Genomic DNA, 19,771 nt, shown 5'->3' on the forward strand with positions numbered 1-19,771 from the left:
TCAGGGTCAGCAGTTTGAAACTACCAGCCATTCCGCGGGAGAAAGATGAGGCTTTTTGCTCCCGTAAAGATTTACAGCCTCGGAAACCCTTTACAGGGTCGCTATGAGTCAGAAGCAACTCCACGGCACACAACCTAACCACCACCACCACCATGTAGAGAGACCTGCCAAATATCTAATGAGTGGCCACAGTCAATATGACCCAAATCAGACCAGGAAATTGAAAAGCATGTTCAGGACACAACGAACAGCTTTTGCCTATATGAACCCATTGACTTATTTATTTATTTTTTATTTATTTTATTTTTATTTTTTTTTTATTAAATGTTTTTATTTTGGACTGAGTGAAAGTTTACAGGTTCACATTCAACCATTCATATAGCTTGTTTCATTACATTGATTATTATCCCCTCCATATATCATCAGTTAACAGTGTTTCTCTCTATCCTCTTTAGCTTTTTGGGGGGGGTGGGGTGGGGAGGAACTTGCCTTTTTGAAATTTACAGTCTCGGCTTTTAGGGAAGGTTTTTACATTTGTCTGCCCATTGACTTTTTATAATAACCCCTTGGGAATGTTGTTATTCCCATTTTACAGATGAGGAAAGTGAGGCTTAGCAGTCCTGCTACCTGCCTACACCCCAGGGCAAAGCTGGATCTTTAGGCTGGGAACTTTATGTTCTTAAAGTCTGTGGGGACTTCTGGGACCTTCTCCTAGACTGTGGTTGACAGTCTGTCGTACTGGGGTTCTTTCTTAGTAACTGGCCTGGACTTGCCTTTGACCCCTGACCTGAAGTGACCCTATTTCCTGCAGTGTGCACCCCCCCCTCCCAATCTCTAATTTGTTCTTCACTTCCCAGGAGCACGCAGTGAACACTACCTCTAGGGGGTGCTCTACTGGTTTTCTCAGGTCAGGTTCTGAGCAGACCGGATGACTGAGGAAATTAGGTTCCCTCTGTCAGTAACCCTCCCCCTCCTCTTCCTCCTCCTCCCCTATTGGGGTTTTTGTCGTACTCTTCTTGCCACATAACCACAACTCAAAGGGCTGGAGAGAACAGGGGGGCTGGGAGCAGTAGTCGGCCCCCTTCCTTGTCAATAGCTGGAACTCTCCAGCTCCACCCTGTCTATGTTCGGGAGCCAAAGGGCAAAATTCTGGGTGGGGGCTTGATGGGGTCCCCAGCACCGCTTGCTCTCAGGGAGGTCACCTGAGATTCATCTGACTGCTTTTAAATGTTGTAAGTGCTTTCCCACTACTATCCCCATTCCCCTCAAACCCGCCCCCCCCCCAGAGCACCTGATAAGCCTGGATTGCCCTCTGACTGTCCCAAGGTAGGGTGCAGTCACGAGAGCCCCCCCCCCCGCCCCTCCTCCCTGTGCCCATTCTAGAGAAAGGAGAGAACATCTCTTGCTTGTCATCTCCTGCAGCTGAGTCACGCCCTGTCTGCGTAGGTTGGGCCCAGGATGGTAGAGGCAGGAAGAGGGTAAGGGGGCAGTGGACAGAGTTCAGGACCAACCTCACTGCCACGGTGCTGAGAAGGCCCATGCTAGAATCAGACATTGACCAAGAAGGAAACTGGGTTTCTTGTAAATACGCACAGAGAAACCCCAACCAACAAAGCTTGCAAAATCTTTTTTTTTTTTTTTTTTCCCTCCCTCTTCCTGATTTCATCTTAAATGGAGGGGGTGGTGGTGGAAAGAAAGGAATAGAGGCCGCAGAGCTGACAAAAGAGTTGTAAGCAGGGCCCCTTTTCTGGAGGGTCCCTTCCTTCCCAAAGAGGAAGCTAGAGCTTGCAGATTAGATTCCAGCTCTAACTGAGCCAACGTCCTGGGTTTGAATCCCCTGACTCTAACCCTCTGTTTCTTAAATACACGCCACTGGTCACGTGGTGCTTTGCTGTGTGATGACAGTTACCCAGAGGAGGGGCTGTTTTCAGTAGAGGGTACAGCTGTTCCTGGGGTAGGTTCCATTTTGTTTATGGCTGTGGGGGAGGGGTGTTGAGGGAGTGGGAAATGGCATGAAGGAAATTGTCACTTCCTTTCCAGAGAATTCCAGAAAGGTTTCATGAAGGACAGGGTATTTCAGGAGTGAGAATTGGCTCTGTGCAGATGAGTGATTAGGGAAGGAGAATTCTACTTTGTAGCCCAGCTGACCATCTGGCCCCCATGTTTCTTGGCATGTGTGAAAATGCCACGGGTGTTACCAGCAATTCTGGGAGAACCATTGGCTCAGCTGAACGGGTGCCGATTTCAACGCACGCTACAGGGACTGAGGACGTGGCTTTCGCACAGGGCCGTTTCCTGTGAAGGAGGCCCAGCTGGGTGGGCGCTGGACACTGCTTGACATGTTCCAGTGACAGACCCAGATTGGGGTCTGTGAGTCTGAAGGGGGCCCAGCTGTGGTGAGGCTGAAGCAGCTCAAACCACTTCTATTTTGCTTTGGTTTTGAAACCACAGAGAGCCAGGGGTGTACGTTTGCAGGCCGGGGCTGGCGCGTCCTCACTTGCTGGCACACATACAGCATCTAGGGACCATCCGCTAGACCAAAGGTTTCGCTTGTAGCAGCCTGTGTAGACCAGGCCCTGGGAATCAGGGACCCTGCAGGGTCTCCAAGGGAGCAGTGCTCTTGACTGGAGCCAGCTGTGCAGTGAGGGACCAGAATGGGGGTAGGGTTGTGGGGGGCGGGTTGTGGAGAGGTAGGGGGCAGGAACTTACCACCGGTTGCTAAGGGCTCCCAGGCACCTCAATTCCTAGAGCCACGTGTCTGTGTATGCCCCCAACCCCCCACTTGGCCAGCCCGGCAGTGTCCGGGGGCGCTGGGCCACTGAAGCATCATCCCAGCCAAAGGGCTCTTGTAAGCATACCGGGGCGCCCCTGGTGTGGGCCTCTGAGGCCTCCAGCAGGGCGGGCCTTCCGTGTTGGTGGCTTCTTTGGTTTCAGATTCCTGGGAGAGGGAGGTTATTTTGAGGGAGGGGGAGGGGGGCGTTTCACTCCTCTGCAGGGGAGAGTGAGTGAACATGCAAACGAGCATCTCCCCACCTCTCACTTTCAAATCCTCAAACATCTCCGAGGGGGAGGGAAGCTTTCTGGCCTGGAAGGTTCCATTGAGGAGGGGGAAGGTTTTCTTAGCCTTGGCCAAAAACATATGAAGCTCCTTCCATCCTTTATCCCTACCCTAAGTTCAGGCTACACCAAGATTCCCAGTGTCATCCTTGGGTGCTGGGCATGGTCTCCGAATCCTGGGCTAGTGAAAGCTTCACCTACCCAGTCTTGCATTTAGACCTTTAAACATGCAGAAAGATGGAAGAAAGTGTCAAAATTAGCCCCGTCCTTTTCTTTTCAAACTTTTTCTCTTCGTGTTGATGGCCAAAGGTTCCATCCAATACAGCAATGAGCCCTGGTGGCCTTCCCTCCCCCACCACGCCCCCAGGAGAGTGGAACATTGGGGGGCTCATTTCCAGGACCCACGGGTCACATTCTTATTGTTGATGGCACTCTGTTCCAAGGAAGCATCCAAGTTGAAATTTGCTTTGTGGGGGGTCGGGAGGCCTGCCTGTTACGTCTTCCCCACCCCACCATTTCTTTTCACCACAGCTGCTTTGAGCCAGCATCAGCCAGCATCAGCCTGGGTTTGGCTTCTCTGGAGGAGGAACCTTACAGGGTCACCATTTGACACATAGAGGTTCTCCCACACATGTTCCCACACTCGGGACACATGAGTAGCTCCGACACACATGCACATCTACCGGGTGTTTGCACACCTACTGCGGACACAGAGCATGCCCCCAAGTAACTAACTTGTTGCTGTTGTTAAGTGCTGTTGAGTCGGTTCCAACTCATTGCGACCCTGTATAGGGTTTCCAAGGAGTGGTTGGTGGGTTTGAACTGCCAACCTTGTGGTTCAAACCAACCTTTTGGTCCATTGCTTTATCCCATAGTGCCACACCAGGCAGGACTCCAGTAACTAACTAACTAGCAATGCACAAATGTACAGCTAGCTGTAACCTACGTTGGTGGTGTGAGGGTTAAGCACTTGACTGCTAACTGAAAGGTTGGTTGTTCCAGTCTACCCAATGACTCTGCAGATGAAAAACGAGACAGTCTGCTTCTGTAAAGATTGACAACCTCAGAAACCCCACGGAACAGGGTTTTTTTTCCTGTCCTATAGAGTCGCTCTGTCCTAAAGGAGCTCTGGTAACTTAGTGGTTATGAGTTGGGCTGCCAACCTCAAGGTCAGTAGTTCGAAACTACCAGCTGTTCTGCGGGAGAAAGATGAGGCGTTCTGCTCCTATAAACATTTACAGCCTCAGAAACCCTGTGCAGGGTCACTATGAGTCGGAACCGACTCCACGGTACTTAACAACAGCAACGATAGGGTTGCTAAGTGGTTATAAGTTGGGCTGCTAACCTCAAGGTCAGCAGTTCGAAACTACCAGCGGCTCCGCGGGACAAAGATGAGGCTTTCTGCTTCCGTAAAGATTGACAGCCTCGGAAACCCTGTGTAGGGTCGCTATGAGTCGGAATCTATTCCACGGCACATAACCACCACCACCATCACAGGGTCGCTATTAGTCAGAATCAACTCCAAGGCACCAAACCACGATGACAACAACAGCAACAAGGCACGTTTGCAATGATCAAATGCATGATCCCCACCTGGCACACGTGGATTTACTCCCCTCATTCATGGCCTCCCCTCATTCATTCATGTAGTCATGTGTTCACTCTTGAGTCGGCTACATGACAGTCTCGGGGTAAAGTGCTAAGGCCAGCACACAGCTGTGTCTGTCCTCTAGCCACTGCCTCTTGGGGGAGGTAGGAAGGCACAGGGTCGTTCCCAGGCAGCAGGGCAGCAGCCGTGACCCCAGCAAACTTGAAATACTTGTATTGATGTGTGCGGAGGAGCCAGAGTTGAGCGAACCTGGAGGGAAGGGTGCTGTAGAATGACCTCGGGGTGCAGGGGGAGCAGTCGCAGGAGTTTCGTGTTTAGACAAAGTGGGATTAGGTGAAAGTGATCCCCTTTCATTTGATTAGTATGCGAAAAGCTGCCAGGGGGCAGACAGGCCTGTGGGAGGGTGGGGAGCTGCGGAATGCAGGCCTTGGGGCGCTTATGCTAGGGTAGACAGACCTTCCAAGCACAAATGGCCTGCTGACTGAGACCAGGTCACAGTCAGGGTCTGTCACGGTGGGGGTGGGGGAGGCAGGCTGGGCTCCTCTCCTGCTTGGGGTAGACCTGGTCAGACTCAGGCTCTCACCCACCCACAGAGAAACTCAGACCTGCCAGGTGAAGAGGTTATTTGGTGGAAAGGTGTGGGAGTGGGATGGGGGTGGGGAGAGGGCGGAGTCAGCCCTGTGGGCTAACGGAAAGGAAGTGGGAGAGGCCTGGGTGTCTCTGGGTGGGGGAAAGCGGTCATCTAGGGAGGTCATCCGTGGCCCCCTCCCTTCTCCCCTTTCCCCCTTTCTGCAGTTCCTCATTTGTTTTCCTGGCCAGGAGAAGGCTTTGCCACCCTGGCACTGCCCAGGGTTTGTCAAGGAGGTAGGGGTGTTGCTCCCACTGTATGTGTGGACTCAGTTCTTCAAGCACTCAAGGTTAAACCAGACTGTTAAAACACACACACATACACACACCTCCACCACCACCCCGGAGGATCTCATGGGCAAGACCCAGGTTTGATTCCTATACCCACTACCCATCTTTCAGTAAGGATTTGAGTGGTGCCATGCTCTGGCGCTGTGGGTTCATGCGCCAGACTGCAAAGCTGTTTGAACTGCAAGGTTGGCAGTTCAAGCTCACCAGCTGCTCCTCGGAAACCCTAACCAGGGTCTCTATGGCTTGAAACCGACTCAGTGGCACTTCACAACAACACAACAACATGATGCCAGACTAGGAAGAAAGGCCTGCTGATCTGTTACTGAAAATTAGCCAGTGAGAACCCTGTGTGGGTCACAACAATCAGTCTGAATCTGTCTGTGGGGATGGGGCAGGGTTGGGCAACATGGGGTCACCAGGAGCCAGGGGCCAAAGACGTGATACCTAGATGTGGAGAAGCAGGCTGCCAGGAAAGAAGGTCCGAGTGGGAGCCAGGACATTGGGAGGCAGGCATGTGTGATCACGGAGGCCACCTGGAAGAGCAGCAATGGGGCTGACAGTCATGAGGAGTGGAGGCCCAGAAAACCACAGGCTGCCGAATGACACGTGAGGGTCTGAGGCAACTGAGGCACAGACTGTGAGCACGGGAGGCATTCTGGGAGCAGCGTTTGTGTAGGGGGAGAGTGGGGCTGCAGCAGACAGAGATTTCCTGGAGAAGAGACCTGAACCAGCCCTGGGGGTGATGGGGAAGGTTCCGTCAGCCCCTCCTCCCCCAGCCAGGGCTCTCCTCACAAGTTTCCAGGGTGACAGTTCAGTCTTGAAACTGAAAGCAAAGCTGAACCAAGAATGCAAACCCACACACAACCCCGAAGGTCATCTTCTCCAGCGCATCTGACCCACCTGTCCCTAGGCCCTCTGGAGGCCAAGTCTGGGAGTCCCTTCCCTGGGATCCAGCCACCAGTGTCTCTGACACAACACAACCCCCATGCTGACTCCAGCTCTTAGAGTGACTGTTCCCACTCCCCAGGTGACTGAGCTCAACACCACCCCTCCCTTCCTTCCCAAGCTAAGAGCGTGCCTTTCACGAGGCCAGGCTCTGTGGCTGCACCCTAGGGATTTGTCTCTAGGTGGGAGAGAACCCAAAGTCCCTCATCTGTCACCTTCTCTGGGGGCCACGTGTCTGGCTCGGGGTGCAGATACTGGTGACCCAGGCTGGCCCCAAGGCTTAGCCACTTCCCACTGGAAGTGATGTCTCTCCTCCCTCATTCTCTACCTGCCTCCTTCCTGCTCCTCTCCACCCGCCCTCCTCTCTGGTCCTCCCTTTCTGCCTCCCCTCTTCTGACAGCCCTAGAAAGGTTCACCCTAGGGACATCGATGACTTACTTCTTGCCCCATCTTTCTTCTCCTAGGTCGCTCCTACGGTTGGTCTAGTCCAGTATGCAGCCCTGAGCCTGCCTTAGTCCACACCGAGTCCAGCTCTCTGTGGCTGTTTGAGTGTGGCTCCGGCTGTGCCCTAGCTGCTTCATTTTGTCACTTCATCAAGAAAATTCTGCAGCTCCGGAGGGTCCTGCAAATCCCGCTTCCAGCTTTCTGAGAAGGCAGCATGGCTATCACCCTGCAGCCCAGTGACCTGATCTTTGAGTTTGCAAGCAACGGGATGGATGACATCCACCAGGTAAGGCCCCAGAGACCAAAGCACAATGAACTAGTGTGCACAATCAGATAAACAGAAAGACAGCCAGCAATCCAGCCAGCAAATATTGACCAAGTACCTACTATGCTTAGAGTGTCATGCCTGCTTGCCAACCCAGTCAGTAGACACTGGGCAGCCGTTTAGTGAGCCAGTTGTCCGTGTGCAATTATGTGGCACGTGCAGCCACCAAGCCTGCCAAGCAGCAGCAACATGTGTCAACTGAGCTGTTGACCAGTCAACAGCACAAACTGAGTGCACAAGGTGTAGACTGACAACCAGATGGGCCTGTGGCCACTCCCTCCACCCCCAGTGTCACAGTGAGAAAGCAAGAGGAAAGCCTGCCAGCTGGCAGGACCATCAGGGTGGAGACCAACCCCTGGCATCTCTAGCCCTGTAGCTGGGCCCTCACCAGTGCTGGAGAAGGTGGCCTTTGGGGCTGTGTGTGGGTTTGTGTTCTTGGTTCAGGAACACACACTGGCCACGGGCCCTTTTGGGGGAGGCAGTTGGACACTAGGACAGGATTTTAGTGCTTACCTCCCCACTACTTTGCACTGGGGCCAGACACTTAGCTGTGCCCATTGGGTACATTCTGGGTATCCTGGTACATTCACTGCCACCCTTCTTCACTCCTGCCACAGCATGGAGAAAGAAGGAATGGAAGATTAGGAGTCAGGAGCCCTGGCTTCTGGTTCCAGTTTGGCCACAGTGTCACCTAGACAAATTCTGTCCCTACCGTTTCTAGGCTACCAAATCCCTCTCTCCACAAAGAGAAGCTCCAGCTGGACTATCCATCCCTAGGAGCCCTGGTGGTGCAGTGGTTAGGCACTCAGCTGCCACACGAAAGGTTCGAACTCACCAGCCTACAGGACAAAGAGGTGGCAGTCTACTCCTGTAAAGATGACAGCCTCGGAAACCCTATGGGGCAGATCCACTCTGTCCTCTAGGGTCACTATGAGTCAGAATAGACTCAGTGGCAACACGTTTGGTTTGTTTGTCTTGGAAGGACCTCCTAGCCTAACTGGTCTTTATCCCAAATCCCTGGGAAAACGGGTAACTTCGTCCACTCTCCAGCGGCCTGTCAAAGGCTGCCCCCTAGCGGTTCTTTTAGCACATTGTTCGTAATTTCTGTCCCGTTCTTCCTCACCCTTGTGATGGAGCCTAGTAGCCTCACGGAAGGCATTGTGCAGGTGAAGGAGATCAGAAGTCTAACCTGACCTGGGCAATCAGTGCTACTTGTCCTTTTTTTTTAAACTTATTTCTAGTCTATTCAGTGGGGTGGTGAAAATGGTTAAGCACTCGACTACTAGCTGAAAGGCAGGCAGTTCAAAGTCACCCAGAGGAGCCTTGGAAGACAGGTCTGGTAATCTGGTTCTGAAAGACTCTAGCCTTCAAAACCCTTTGGAACAGTTCTACTCTGACACCCATGGGGCTGTTAGGAGTCCCAACAGACTGATAGCAGTAAGAGTAACAACTTGCTCCGCCACAGTTTGTCTTTCATAGAACCTGTCTTACCCCCTAAGCCACACCTACTGCCCTTTTACCCTCAGCAAACAACCTTTTGTCCAATCCACAGAGAAATGCAAAGCATGCCCTCAATTTCCCTCCCATCTCCCTGGAATCTTTTCTATCACATCACCTGTTAGAATCTGCTTTGCCCTGACCTGGGAGGAAAAGGTGTCCCTCTTCCTTCCAAGGATAACTCCCTCTTCTTGTACATAATCTGCTCTCTCCTGCCTCCTTCAAATCCTTAAACCATTAATTACTTCCCCTCTCTCCCTGAAGAGGCTTCTAAGATCTTTCTCTCCAATTAGAACATCTTCAGGTCTCCCAGAGAAAGTTGTCCTTTTCTTCTGCCTCCTCCCTTGAAAAACCCTAGCTTCTTAGCTTCTTTCTCCTTGCCACCCCATCAGTTTCTTTTGCTCTTTTTAGGAAATAATGTTTATTGTGGAAACAAAACAGTACATCAATCATATATGTGTGATGAAAGAATAATGTGGATGCTGATACCTAACACTTAGCACTTACTAGATGCCAGGTCCTGTTCCGTGTGCTTTATGTATATTGAGCCATTAAAAAAGCCCCATGGGGTAGATACTATGAAGAAACTGATACACAGAGAGGTTATGTAACTTGCCTAAAGTCACACAGCTAGTAAGCAACTGAGCTTGGCTTTAAACCCAGATAACTGACTTTTAGTTCTACACAATCCAATAGAACTTTCTGAGATGCGGCAAATACCCCATACCTATGCTGTTCTGGGCAGGAACCACTAGCTGCGTGCTGCAAGGAAGCATAGGCTATGTGGCTACTGCAACCGAAGAACTGAATTTATTATTTAAAATTTTTCATTAATTGATGTTGAAGAGTCCCTGGGTGGGGCAAATGGTTAAAGTGATTGGCTGCAAACCCAAAGACTTGGCAAGTTTTAGAAGTTCCATTTCACCCAGAGGCCCCTCAGAAAGGCCTGAAGATCTGCTTCGGAAAAATCAGCCATTGCAAATGCTCCGGAGCATACTTCTACCTGGCACACGTGGGGTGGTCTGTCATGAGACTGAGTTGCCTCGATGGCATGGTCATGGCTATCAGGTGGACACCACAGCTCTAGAATCCAACAGCCTGGTTCCCTCTGAGACCTGTTGTAATTTGACTTGGTGACCCTGCTCTAACCAGGGTGACTGCTCAGTGGCCATTTTCAGAGGCCTCTGATCGATTTGGATTCTTCTAGATCCCTCAGGAACATTAGGCAGAACTGACCATTCTCTGTCCTTTTTTGTGAAGAATTTACATTCCCTTTAAAGAAAATACGGGAAATACATAAAAGTGGGGGGGGGGGGAAGAGGGAGGACTCACCCAATGTCTCACAACCAAAAAAGGCAAGTATATTTCCTTTTCATATGCAATTTAAAAAATGAAACAGTATTGCTCCAACCTTTTATTCATTTGGTGGTGGTGGTTATGTACCATGGAGGCAGTTCTGACTCATAGCGACCCTGTACAGGGTTTCCGAGGCTGTAAATCTTTACAGGAGCAGAAAGCCTTATCTTCCTTCCGTGGAACAGCTGGTAGTTTCAAACTGCTGACCCTGAGGTTAGCAGCCCGATTCGTAACCACTATGCTACCAGAGCTCCTTTTGTTGTTGTTGTTAAGTGCCGTCGAGTTGGTTCCGACCCATAGTGACCCTGTATAGGGTTTCCAAGGAGCAGCTGGTGAGCTGGAACTGTCGACCTTGTAGTTCAAACGGCTTTGCAGTCTGGCGCATGAACCCATAGCGCCAGCTCAGCTTAATTTCCCTGGGTGGTACAAAGGATAAACATGTTTGGTCACTAACTGCAAGGCTGGTAGTTCGAATTCACCCCGAGGCACCTAAGAGGAAAGGCCTAGAGATCTACTTCCAAAAATCCAGCCATCAAAACCTTATTTAAAAAACCCTATGGAGCACACACACAGGGTTGCCGTGAGTCAGAACTGACTTGATCACCAGCTCCCTTTGGAACTCCCGGACACTTATATCTATAGGCTCCCTGTAGACATTTCAAACCCACTGCCACGCAATTGCTTCTGACTCATAACAACCCTATAGAAGCAAAGAGGCTGGTGGGTTTGAACCAGTGACCTTGTGGTTAGCAGCCCAGGGCTTCACCCACAGAACCACCGGGGCTCCCAAAGGTACCTCAAACTCACCATCTCTAAACTTTGTGCCCTTTATCTTTCTCCACAAACCTGCTTCGCTAGGGTCCCCAGGTGGTGCAAGCCCACCCAGCGGCACCACAGAAGAGAGAGACCTAGGGGTCTGCATCTGTAAGATTAAGGCCAAGTAAACCCTATGGAAAAAAGTCCTGGTGGCGTAGTGGTTAAGTGCTTGGCTGCTAACCCAAAAGTCAGCAGTTTGGATCCCCTGGCCACTTCACAGGAGAAAGATGTAGCTGCCCGTTTCTGTAAAGATTTACAGTCTTAGGACGTTCCACTCTCTCCTGTAGAATTGCGATGAGTTGGAATGGTTGGGTTTGGGGTTTCTTAAACTCTATGGCGCAGTTCTACTTTGTAGAACTCAAAAGTCACAAACCCACCACAAAAACAAAGTCAACAACGAACCTGTTCCTCCTCCTCTGGGATTCTCCATTAACATGAACTGTATCCTCATGTTGTCCCTGCCCAACAAATCCCTTGGGAAATGTGAAACACACTCTCTCTCTCCAGCTTCAGACAGTTGTGGTACCCTGGTCTTACTGCCCCTAGAACATTTCTGTTCGTCCGTCTTCATTGCTATTGTCCCTTAGCTGTCCACACTCTGAGTCCCTAACCCTGGCTTCAAACTGGGGCCCTAACTGAACTGCCATTGTTTAGACCTTTCCCACTGCCCTCAGAATGAACCTGACCCTTCCCATAGCCTGAGCTCTTACCCTGGCCACAGATTAACCCATAACCACAACCAATTATAATTTAATTGCCTGCCTTGGTTGAGTGCAGCTGGTGCAGGGCCAACCCGTTTCTGTTCATCAAGAAGCCACACATTTGTGTGGACATGCACACATTACAACACAAACGAGGAAACCCACCTCCTCTGTTATTCCAACATTATTCTGGAAACTTGGACAATACAATTGAACAAGAGAATCAGAAAGATAACTAAGTGGTTAAAAATAGGTGGGAAAATTATATTTATTTCCTGTGAATATGGTTGTATGTCTGGTCAACTTAGCTCAGTAAGATGGCTGGTTAATAAATAAACAGATGAGAGAGAGAGAGGTGTTTAAAAGCTTCATGTAACAAGTAATAACCAATAGTACAGGATCAATATACCAAAGAATAACCAATAGGATTAGGATTAGGCAGCATCCAGTTTGGATAACAGAAACTGTGCCTGTGATTTTAACAAAGGCATTCATATAAGAAGCGTTGGTGGTCCAATGCTGGGTCCAATGCTCAGCTCCTAACTGAACTTGCCCAGCAGCTCTTAGTTCTCTAGTGCTACGGTAACAGAAATGTATTCGCTCCCAGTTTAGGGGGCTAGAAGTCTGAATTCAGAGCGCCAGCTCTAGGGGAAAGCGTTCCCTCCCTGTCAGCTCAGGGGCGGTGGGGGGAGGTCCTTGTCTATTTGCAACATCTGCGAGCCTGGTATCCCTTGAAGATCTCTATGTGTCTTATCACCAATCTAGGAGGTTCTCAGCCTGGGGACCCTGGCTCTTCTTTCTTGGCGGTACTCCGGGCCCTTCCATCTCTGCTGGATTCTCTCTCCTTTTCTCTCTTGTAAAATAAAAGGTGATACAGACCACCCCTCCAGGAAAATTTACATTTAATCTCCTAACATTTGATTGGCTAATCACATCAGATCACATCAGGGAGATGATTGCATCGTTACATAACAACGAAATTACATCATTTCTTAACGGCCAACCCACTGAGAATCATGGCCCAGACAAGTTGAGACATACTGGGGGGCAGTGGGGGGAGCACGATTCAATCCATTATAAGCTCCAAGAAAGAAAGATCTGGCAATTAGCTCCCTTAAAGATTGCTGTTCAGTTCCAACTCACAGTGACCCTGTATAGGGTTTCCAAGGAGCAACTGGGGGGTTTGAAGCGCCAGCCTTGCAGTTAGCAGTCCAGTGCTTATCCTACAGTGCCACCCTGGAACCCCCTTTGAAGATTACAGCCTAGAAAACCCTATAGGCCAGTTCTACTCTGTCTCATGTGTTCACTACGAGTCTAAATCGACTTGATGGCCCCTAACTACAGTAATAATTAATGTGAGGAATTGATTAAACAAAACCTGGAGAATGGTGAAAATCAGGCTGTGGTAGGCAGAAGAATGCCTCCCCCCAAATATGAATATGCTACTCTCCAGACCCTGTGAATATGTAAGGTTACATGACAAGGGGGATGTGGTTGCAGACGGAAGTAGGGTTTCTAACCAGGTAACTTTAAAATAGGGAGTGTAGTCTTGATCATTCCGTTGGGCCCAATGCCATCACTAGGGTCCTTCCAAGTGAAGGAGGGAGGGAAAGGCAGGTAAGGGACAATCAGAGAGATGGCAGAGTACGAAGGACTTAGGTCAGTGTTCTGGCTTTGAAGATGGAAGAAGGGGCCACTAGCCAAGGGATCTAGGCAGTCTTTGGAAGCTGGAAAAGGGGAGGAAAGGGACACTCCCCTCATGTCTCCAGAAGAAAACACAACCCTCCTATCGCCTTGATTTTAGTCTGGTGAGACCCATGTTGGACTTCTGACCTCCAGAACTGTAATGACAACAAATTTGTGTTGTTTCAAGCCACTGAGGAAAAAAAGAACCCATGTCAAGTATAACCTAGTGATGTTGAGCATAGGGCAATATCATATCATCTTCTACAGAGGACAGGTCCCTCAGGCATAGCAGGAAGGGCCAGACTCTGGAATGGGAGGGCTTCCTGGAAGAGATGAGTGGGCCTTGAACCAGATCCTTATCTTCTCCATAGCTAGAAGACCCCTCAGTGTTCCCAGCTGTGATTGTGGAGCAGGTACCCTATCCCGAATTACTGCACCTGTATTCAGGCCTGGAACTGGACGACGGTCACAACGGTATTCTAACGGATGGGACCGTATGCATGACGGAAAATCCGATCCTGGAGGGCAGGTTTTTGTTGACAGGTCTGTCCCCTTCCCCAGCAGGGAAGGAAGGGCTTGTGGAAAGAGGGGTTCTGTCTTTAACGACCAGCAGCCCACAGTGGCTCTTAGTGACTCTGGGCAGCATGGGCAAGGCTCCCAACAGTTGGAAACTAGAGAGGGTGGTTAGGACCAGCAATAGGCAGTGCTGTTTCACAGGGGAGGGACTCGTCTTAGTGGATTCATGATCTTTAGGGATGGGGTGGGGAAGGAGATGTGGAGGCCAGCTGGCGAGGGATGGAGGAAAGGGTGAAGAGTTATGGCGGGCGGAGTGCTGAGCCTTCCAGGCTGTCCTGTGGGACCTCTGCTTATCTGGCTCTTTAACAGCATCCTCTGGGCCAGCCCCGATCCTCACTGTACCTCTTGCCCTGTGCCCTATATATAAATCCTGATGGGGCTTTTTCTGTCTCCCCACCTCTTCAATCTGGGGTCAGATGACAATGAGGCAACCTCGCCCACCATGTCAACCACTGAAGTCTTGCTCAATGTGGAATCTCCCAACGACATCCTGGATGAGAAGCAGATCTGTAAGTTGAAGCCCCCGTGACCAGTCGTTCCAGGCAGCCTGTACTTACATCCTGTACTTACATAGCACCTCACGTTATCGGACTCAGGCATGCGTGTACGTTCCATATGTACACACGCTCCTGAGCTATGACTGGAATAAGAGAGGTCAAAGGGGTGCTATAGATGGCCAGTGGCTTTGCTGACCTCTCTGCTCTCTTACCTGGCTCTGGGAGATGAAAAAATACAGGCTCTGTCTGAGTAGAGCACTCACCTAGCTATTGAGAAATGGACTAGGCTAGAAACCTTCAATAACCCTTTCCTGTTACTGGAGGGATGAGGTGGCTCCTAGCCTGGTTCATTTAACTAAGAGGGCTCAGATCCCTGCCGATCCCACCTGGCTCCTACCTCCTGCCCCAGTCATCCCCATAGGGGACCACCCTTTCTCAAGGGGGTGATGTGATGCACTGGGTAGAGAAAGCCCTGAAGCTGAAAATGAAGAGTCCTCGAGTTTCTAATCCTGACTCTGTCACAAATATCCATCCCAGATTGACCAGGGTTTTCCTCAGTGCCAACTAGTCCCAGGCCTTGCCATCTCTGGGTGTCAGTCAAGCAGAGGACTGGGACTAACTGGATTTCTAAGGTCTCTTTGAGTTGTAAACTGAGTGAGTGACTAAATCAAGCAGCCCTTACACTGGGTGCTACCCCAGAACTTGCCCACAGCTCCGTAGATGTCCCCGTCCCTCATATGGTGGGAGACGCCTGAGGTATCCTCAGTTCTAGCCTGCCCTTCTCTCAAGCCTTGGGGGACCCGGCACCCAGCCCCACTCACTCACCTCAGACCTTTCCTCTTGCAGTCAGCACCTCTGAAATTCTTGCTGACTCAGACGCTGCTCCAGCCGTCTCTCTGCCCAACTACCTGTTTCCTACCTCTGAGCCTGAGGCCCTGAACAGGGCAGGTGGCACAGGTGACCAGGAGGGGCAATCTCTGGAGGAGAAGAGCCTCCAAGAGGAGAATGCTAGAAAGACGGGCAAATCAAAGAAGAGAAGTAAGTATGTGTGTGTTTGGACAGTGAGTGTGGGGTCAGGGAGACCATTGTGAAGGACTGGACTGAGGCCTATGGTCACGTGAAAAACCCAGTTCTCTGGTTTACCAAGGTGGTCCTGAAAGGCTGAGGCTGGGAGCTGGTGGGGAGGGCCTCTGCCTAGCAAAGATGGGTCATGTACCATGTGCTTATCTTCCTTCTGTGGAGCTTATGAAACTGAGGTCACATGTGGGAGAGGACTTTGAGCTTTCCCAAGCCCTGGTGTTATTGATTTACTCGGGTAGCAGCTGGTTGAGACTGCCCCGTCAGCCACTTGACCTGCCCTTAGGTTGCCTTTCTATTCCAAAAGTTAGGGTCACTTCCCCACAAGGAGCCCTGGTGGTGAAAGGGTTAATTAAGCACTCGGTTGCTGACAGGTTGGTGATTCAAACCTACCCAGTGCCCGTGCCCGTGCCCATGCCTGTTGGAGCAAAGATCTGAGGATCTGCTTCTGTAAAGGTTACAGCCTAGGGAACCCCATGGGGCAGTTTTCCTCTCTTACCTTGCGTTGCAATGAGTTGGAATTAACTCCATGGCACCTAACACATCACGCTTCTCCGCACCCTCCCCTAGCTGTGTCTGGGTGCTACCTTTGGGTCTGGAAATGAAGGTGGGCCATTGAGCAAGGATGGGCCCAGAGAGCTAGGCGTTCAACCCCCATGACTTGGCCACGTTGTCCCACCCCACCGGGTGAGCTCCTGGGCCCTCCCTCCCTCTCGGCCTCAGCCTACCCTCCCACCTCCCTTTCACAGTCCGGAAAACCAAGGGCAACCGAAGTACCTCACCTGTCACTGACCCCAGTGTGCCCATAAGGAAAAAATCCAAGGACGGCAAAGGTATGGCTCGGAGGGCTGGGAGGTGGGAGAGGAGAGCCTTCTCTGCCTCCAGGGTGCCCAGGTTGCCCTCACCGCCTGCCTGCCCTCCCGCAGGCAGCACCATCTATCTGTGGGAGTTCCTGCTGGCGCTTCTGCAGGACAGAAACACCTGCCCCAAGTACATCAAGTGGACCCAGCGAGAGAAGGGCATCTTCAAGCTGGTGGACTCCAAAGCCGTGTCCAAGCTGTGGGGGAAGCAGAAAAACAAGCCTGACATGAACTACGAGACGATGGGGCGCGCCCTAAGGTAGGGGCTGCTAGGGCATGGGTTCCCCTTTCCGGTGACGTCACCTTAGGTCCATCATCTTATGCCCAAAGAGGTCTCAACAGGCCTCCCATCTGCTTGTTCCTGAGCCCCTTTCCCAGGCCCACATGGACTTCTGGGAGGGAAAACCCCCTCCTCATTGCATCTCTAGAGACCTGGTGTGGCGCTGTAGGATAAGCACTTGACTGTAAGTTTGAACCACTCACCACGTGCTCCTCAGAAACCCAATACAGGGTCTCTGTAAGTCAAAACTGACTGGACGGCACTTAACAACAACAACAACATGTTCAAGAAGGGTTTTCTTCATGTATTACAGGCCAGAGATGCCAGGGGACCGGCCTGAGTTGGTCTCTCAGACTGGGACCTCACTCCTGTTCTCCATCCCTTAGTCAGTCATGCATTATTGTAAGGAACCCTGGTAACCTAGTGGGTCATATGTTAGGCTGCTAACTGCAGTCTCAGCAGTTTGAATTCACCAGCTGCACCTCGGGAGAAAGATGAGACTTTCTGTTCCCGCAAAGATTTAGTTTTGGAAACTCTATACAAGGTCGCTATGAGTCGGAACTGACTCGATGGCATGCAGCAGCAGCCACAAACATCATTACCCTTTGAGTCCTTAAAGGGGGAAATCTTAGACATGTCCTTGAAGCCTCTCAAGTTCAGGAGTTGGCCTTGTCCTTGCTCTCCTGCCCTGGAGGGTGAAGGAACGACTCACTCACCTTAGCCTGATCCTTGTCCCCCAGATATTACTACCAAAGAGGCATCCTGGCCAAAGTGGAAGGGCAGAGGCTGGTGTACCAGTTTAAGGAGATGCCCAAGGATTTGGTGGTGATTGAAGATGAGGAGGAGAGACGTGAGGCCACAGCCGAGTCCCCTCAGGCCTCCACTTCTTCCACCACTACCCCCCGCCGAGCCAGCTCCAGGGTCTCATCCAGAGCTGCCACCCAGGGCAAGGGTGGCCCTTCCTGGGAGAAGCCAAAGATTCCACACGTCGGGCTACAGCCCTCGGCGAGTCTGGAATTGGGGCTGTCTCTGGATGAGGAGATTCCTACTACCTCCACTGTGCTTGTCTCTCCACCAGAGGGCCAGGCCAAACTCACCCAGGCCGTGAGGTAAGGTCACCGGTGTAATTACCATGCTAGTCCCAGCACCTCGGGGTGGGTGGGGTGGAGTGGGGGGGGGAGGGGTCAGTCTTCAGCTTCTTGCAAAACTCTGCTGTGTCTATGGTCTCATGGGACTTGCACAGCGCCCCTGGGGAGCCAATGGAGCACTTGTTGATCAAGAGGGGAAAAGTGACTTGCCCAAGGTCACACATTGAAGGAATGGCACTTGACCGCGAGAAACTTCTGCCACCAGCTGGGGCTGCACCTGTCACCCAGCGGTCTCCTCCAAGCAGCCACCAGGAGCCTCCAGCCCTGGACCCATCCTCACAAGCCTCCTTCACTCCCAAAAAGAGGCAGTAGAGACTGTTGCAGCGAACCCCTCCACCTTCCTCAGAACCTCCAGGCCCATCTGGGATGCTCTCACTCCTAGGCCATGTGACGGTGCCCCCGATATATAACATCAATAAGAGAGGTTGGACTTTTCCTGGGTTCTGCCGATGTGCCTCTCACCCTTCTTAAGGGCAGCCTTAGAGCAGAACGGCGAGCAACACGAGTGACACCCCTCAGCGGCCTCAAGCAGTAAAATCAGATTGGTCATCTTATGAAATTGTGGGCTGTTGTGAGGACTGTGAAATTTCGCATGTAAGATACTTCGAATGATCCCTAGCTAACAGATCCCTGGAGGGTGTAAATGGTTTGCCCTCAGCCACTAACCCAAAGCTTGATGGTTTAGTAAAGACCCTAAACAAGTAAACCCTGTGGGGCAGTGCTACTCTCTAGTCAGAATTGGCTCGACAGCAACCAATAAAACAACAGCAAACAACACACCTTCAAAACAACAACAACAACAAAATACCTTCAGCTTCATTCCTCATATGCCTTGCTTTCCAGGAAGCTGGGGCAATGTCTACAGTCTTCCCCAAACCTGTTTTCTGTTTTTTTCTTAGCACTTCTTCAGTGTCGGGCAACATCCATCTAGGAGTGGCCCCTGTCGGGTCGGGCTCCGCCTTGACCCTGCAGACAATCCCTCTGACCACGGTGCTGACCAACGGGCCTCCCGCCAGTACTACTGCTTCAACCCAGCTGGTTCTCCAGAATGTTCCACCTGCTTCAACCTTCAAGGACACCTTCACTTTGCAGGCCTCCTTCCCTGTGAACACCAGTTTCCCAGAGAGCCAGGTGGTGGCACCAGGGCCTCCACTGATTCTTGGTGGCCTCCCCCAACTTCTAGCTGGGGCCAACCACCCAACCAACCCAGCGCCACTCCCAGTAACGGCTGCTGGACCAGCAGGGCCCAGCTCTCAGCCCCCTGGGACTGTCATTGCTGCCTTCATCAGGACTTCCGGCACCACAACAGCTCCCGGGGTCAAGGAGGGGCCACTCAGGCCCTCCTCGTATGTGCACAGCATGGTGACTGGGGCCCCCATGGGGGGGCTGCTGGTTCCAGAAGAGACCCTGAGGGAGCTCCTGAGAGATCAGGCTCACCTTCAGCCACTCCCAACCCAGCTGGTTTCAAGGGGTTCCCAGAATCAGAGCCTTATGGGAAACCAGACTTTCTCTCCACCCAGCCGCCCCACTGTTGGGCTGACCCCAGTGGCTGAACTTGAGCTCTCCTCAGGCTCAGGGTCCCTGTATATGGCTGAGCCTAGTGTGACCACCTCTGGGAGCCTGCTGGCCAGACCCCCAACTCCAGCCCCCTTCTCTCCATTCAACCCAACATCCCTCATTAAGATGGAGCCCCATGACATATAAGGCAAGGTAGAAGGGGAAGTGTAGCCCACTAGGCCAAGTTGAGTGGCATTTTTGAAGTGGACTTCTTCTAGTGAGACTGACTTGAGTAGAGTTCCCTACCCTTCCATCTCAGCCCCCACCCCCTCCTGGTGTTACCATGGCCAAGCATCAGACCATAGCCCTCAAGAGTACTAGGGGATCTGCTCTTGTTGGGACACTAGCTTGACTTGGTGATGGCGGGAGAAGTCTGACCAGTCCGTGATGTGGCCTTTAGCCTGACTGCACTGCACCAGCTA

At 51.5% G+C, this 19,771-nt stretch overlaps 1 protein-coding gene across 1 annotated transcript in view; it reads left to right on the plus strand.

The window, feature by feature from the left end:
* Nucleotides 1-19,548, plus strand: part of ELF4 (E74-like factor 4 (ets domain transcription factor)) — a 40,715-nt gene extending 21,167 nt beyond the window's left edge. The window contains exons 2-9 of the mRNA XM_006862832.1: nucleotides 6,994-7,259; nucleotides 13,726-13,897; nucleotides 14,347-14,439; nucleotides 15,274-15,465; nucleotides 16,254-16,337; nucleotides 16,431-16,623; nucleotides 17,385-17,753; nucleotides 18,692-19,548. Of these exons, the coding sequence (XP_006862894.1) occupies nucleotides 7,188-7,259; nucleotides 13,726-13,897; nucleotides 14,347-14,439; nucleotides 15,274-15,465; nucleotides 16,254-16,337; nucleotides 16,431-16,623; nucleotides 17,385-17,753; nucleotides 18,692-19,496 (1,980 nt within the window). The 5' untranslated portion in view covers nucleotides 6,994-7,187 and the 3' untranslated portion in view covers nucleotides 19,497-19,548. The remainder of the gene's footprint in view (nucleotides 1-6,993; nucleotides 7,260-13,725; nucleotides 13,898-14,346; nucleotides 14,440-15,273; nucleotides 15,466-16,253; nucleotides 16,338-16,430; nucleotides 16,624-17,384; nucleotides 17,754-18,691) is intronic.
* The last annotated feature ends 223 nt before the right edge of the window (nucleotides 19,549-19,771 follow it).

The sequence above is a fragment of the Chrysochloris asiatica genome, unplaced genomic scaffold (assembly GCF_000296735.1).
Source record: "Chrysochloris asiatica unplaced genomic scaffold, ChrAsi1.0 scaffold00051, whole genome shotgun sequence".
NCBI lineage: Eukaryota > Metazoa > Chordata > Mammalia > Afrosoricida > Chrysochloridae > Chrysochloris > Chrysochloris asiatica.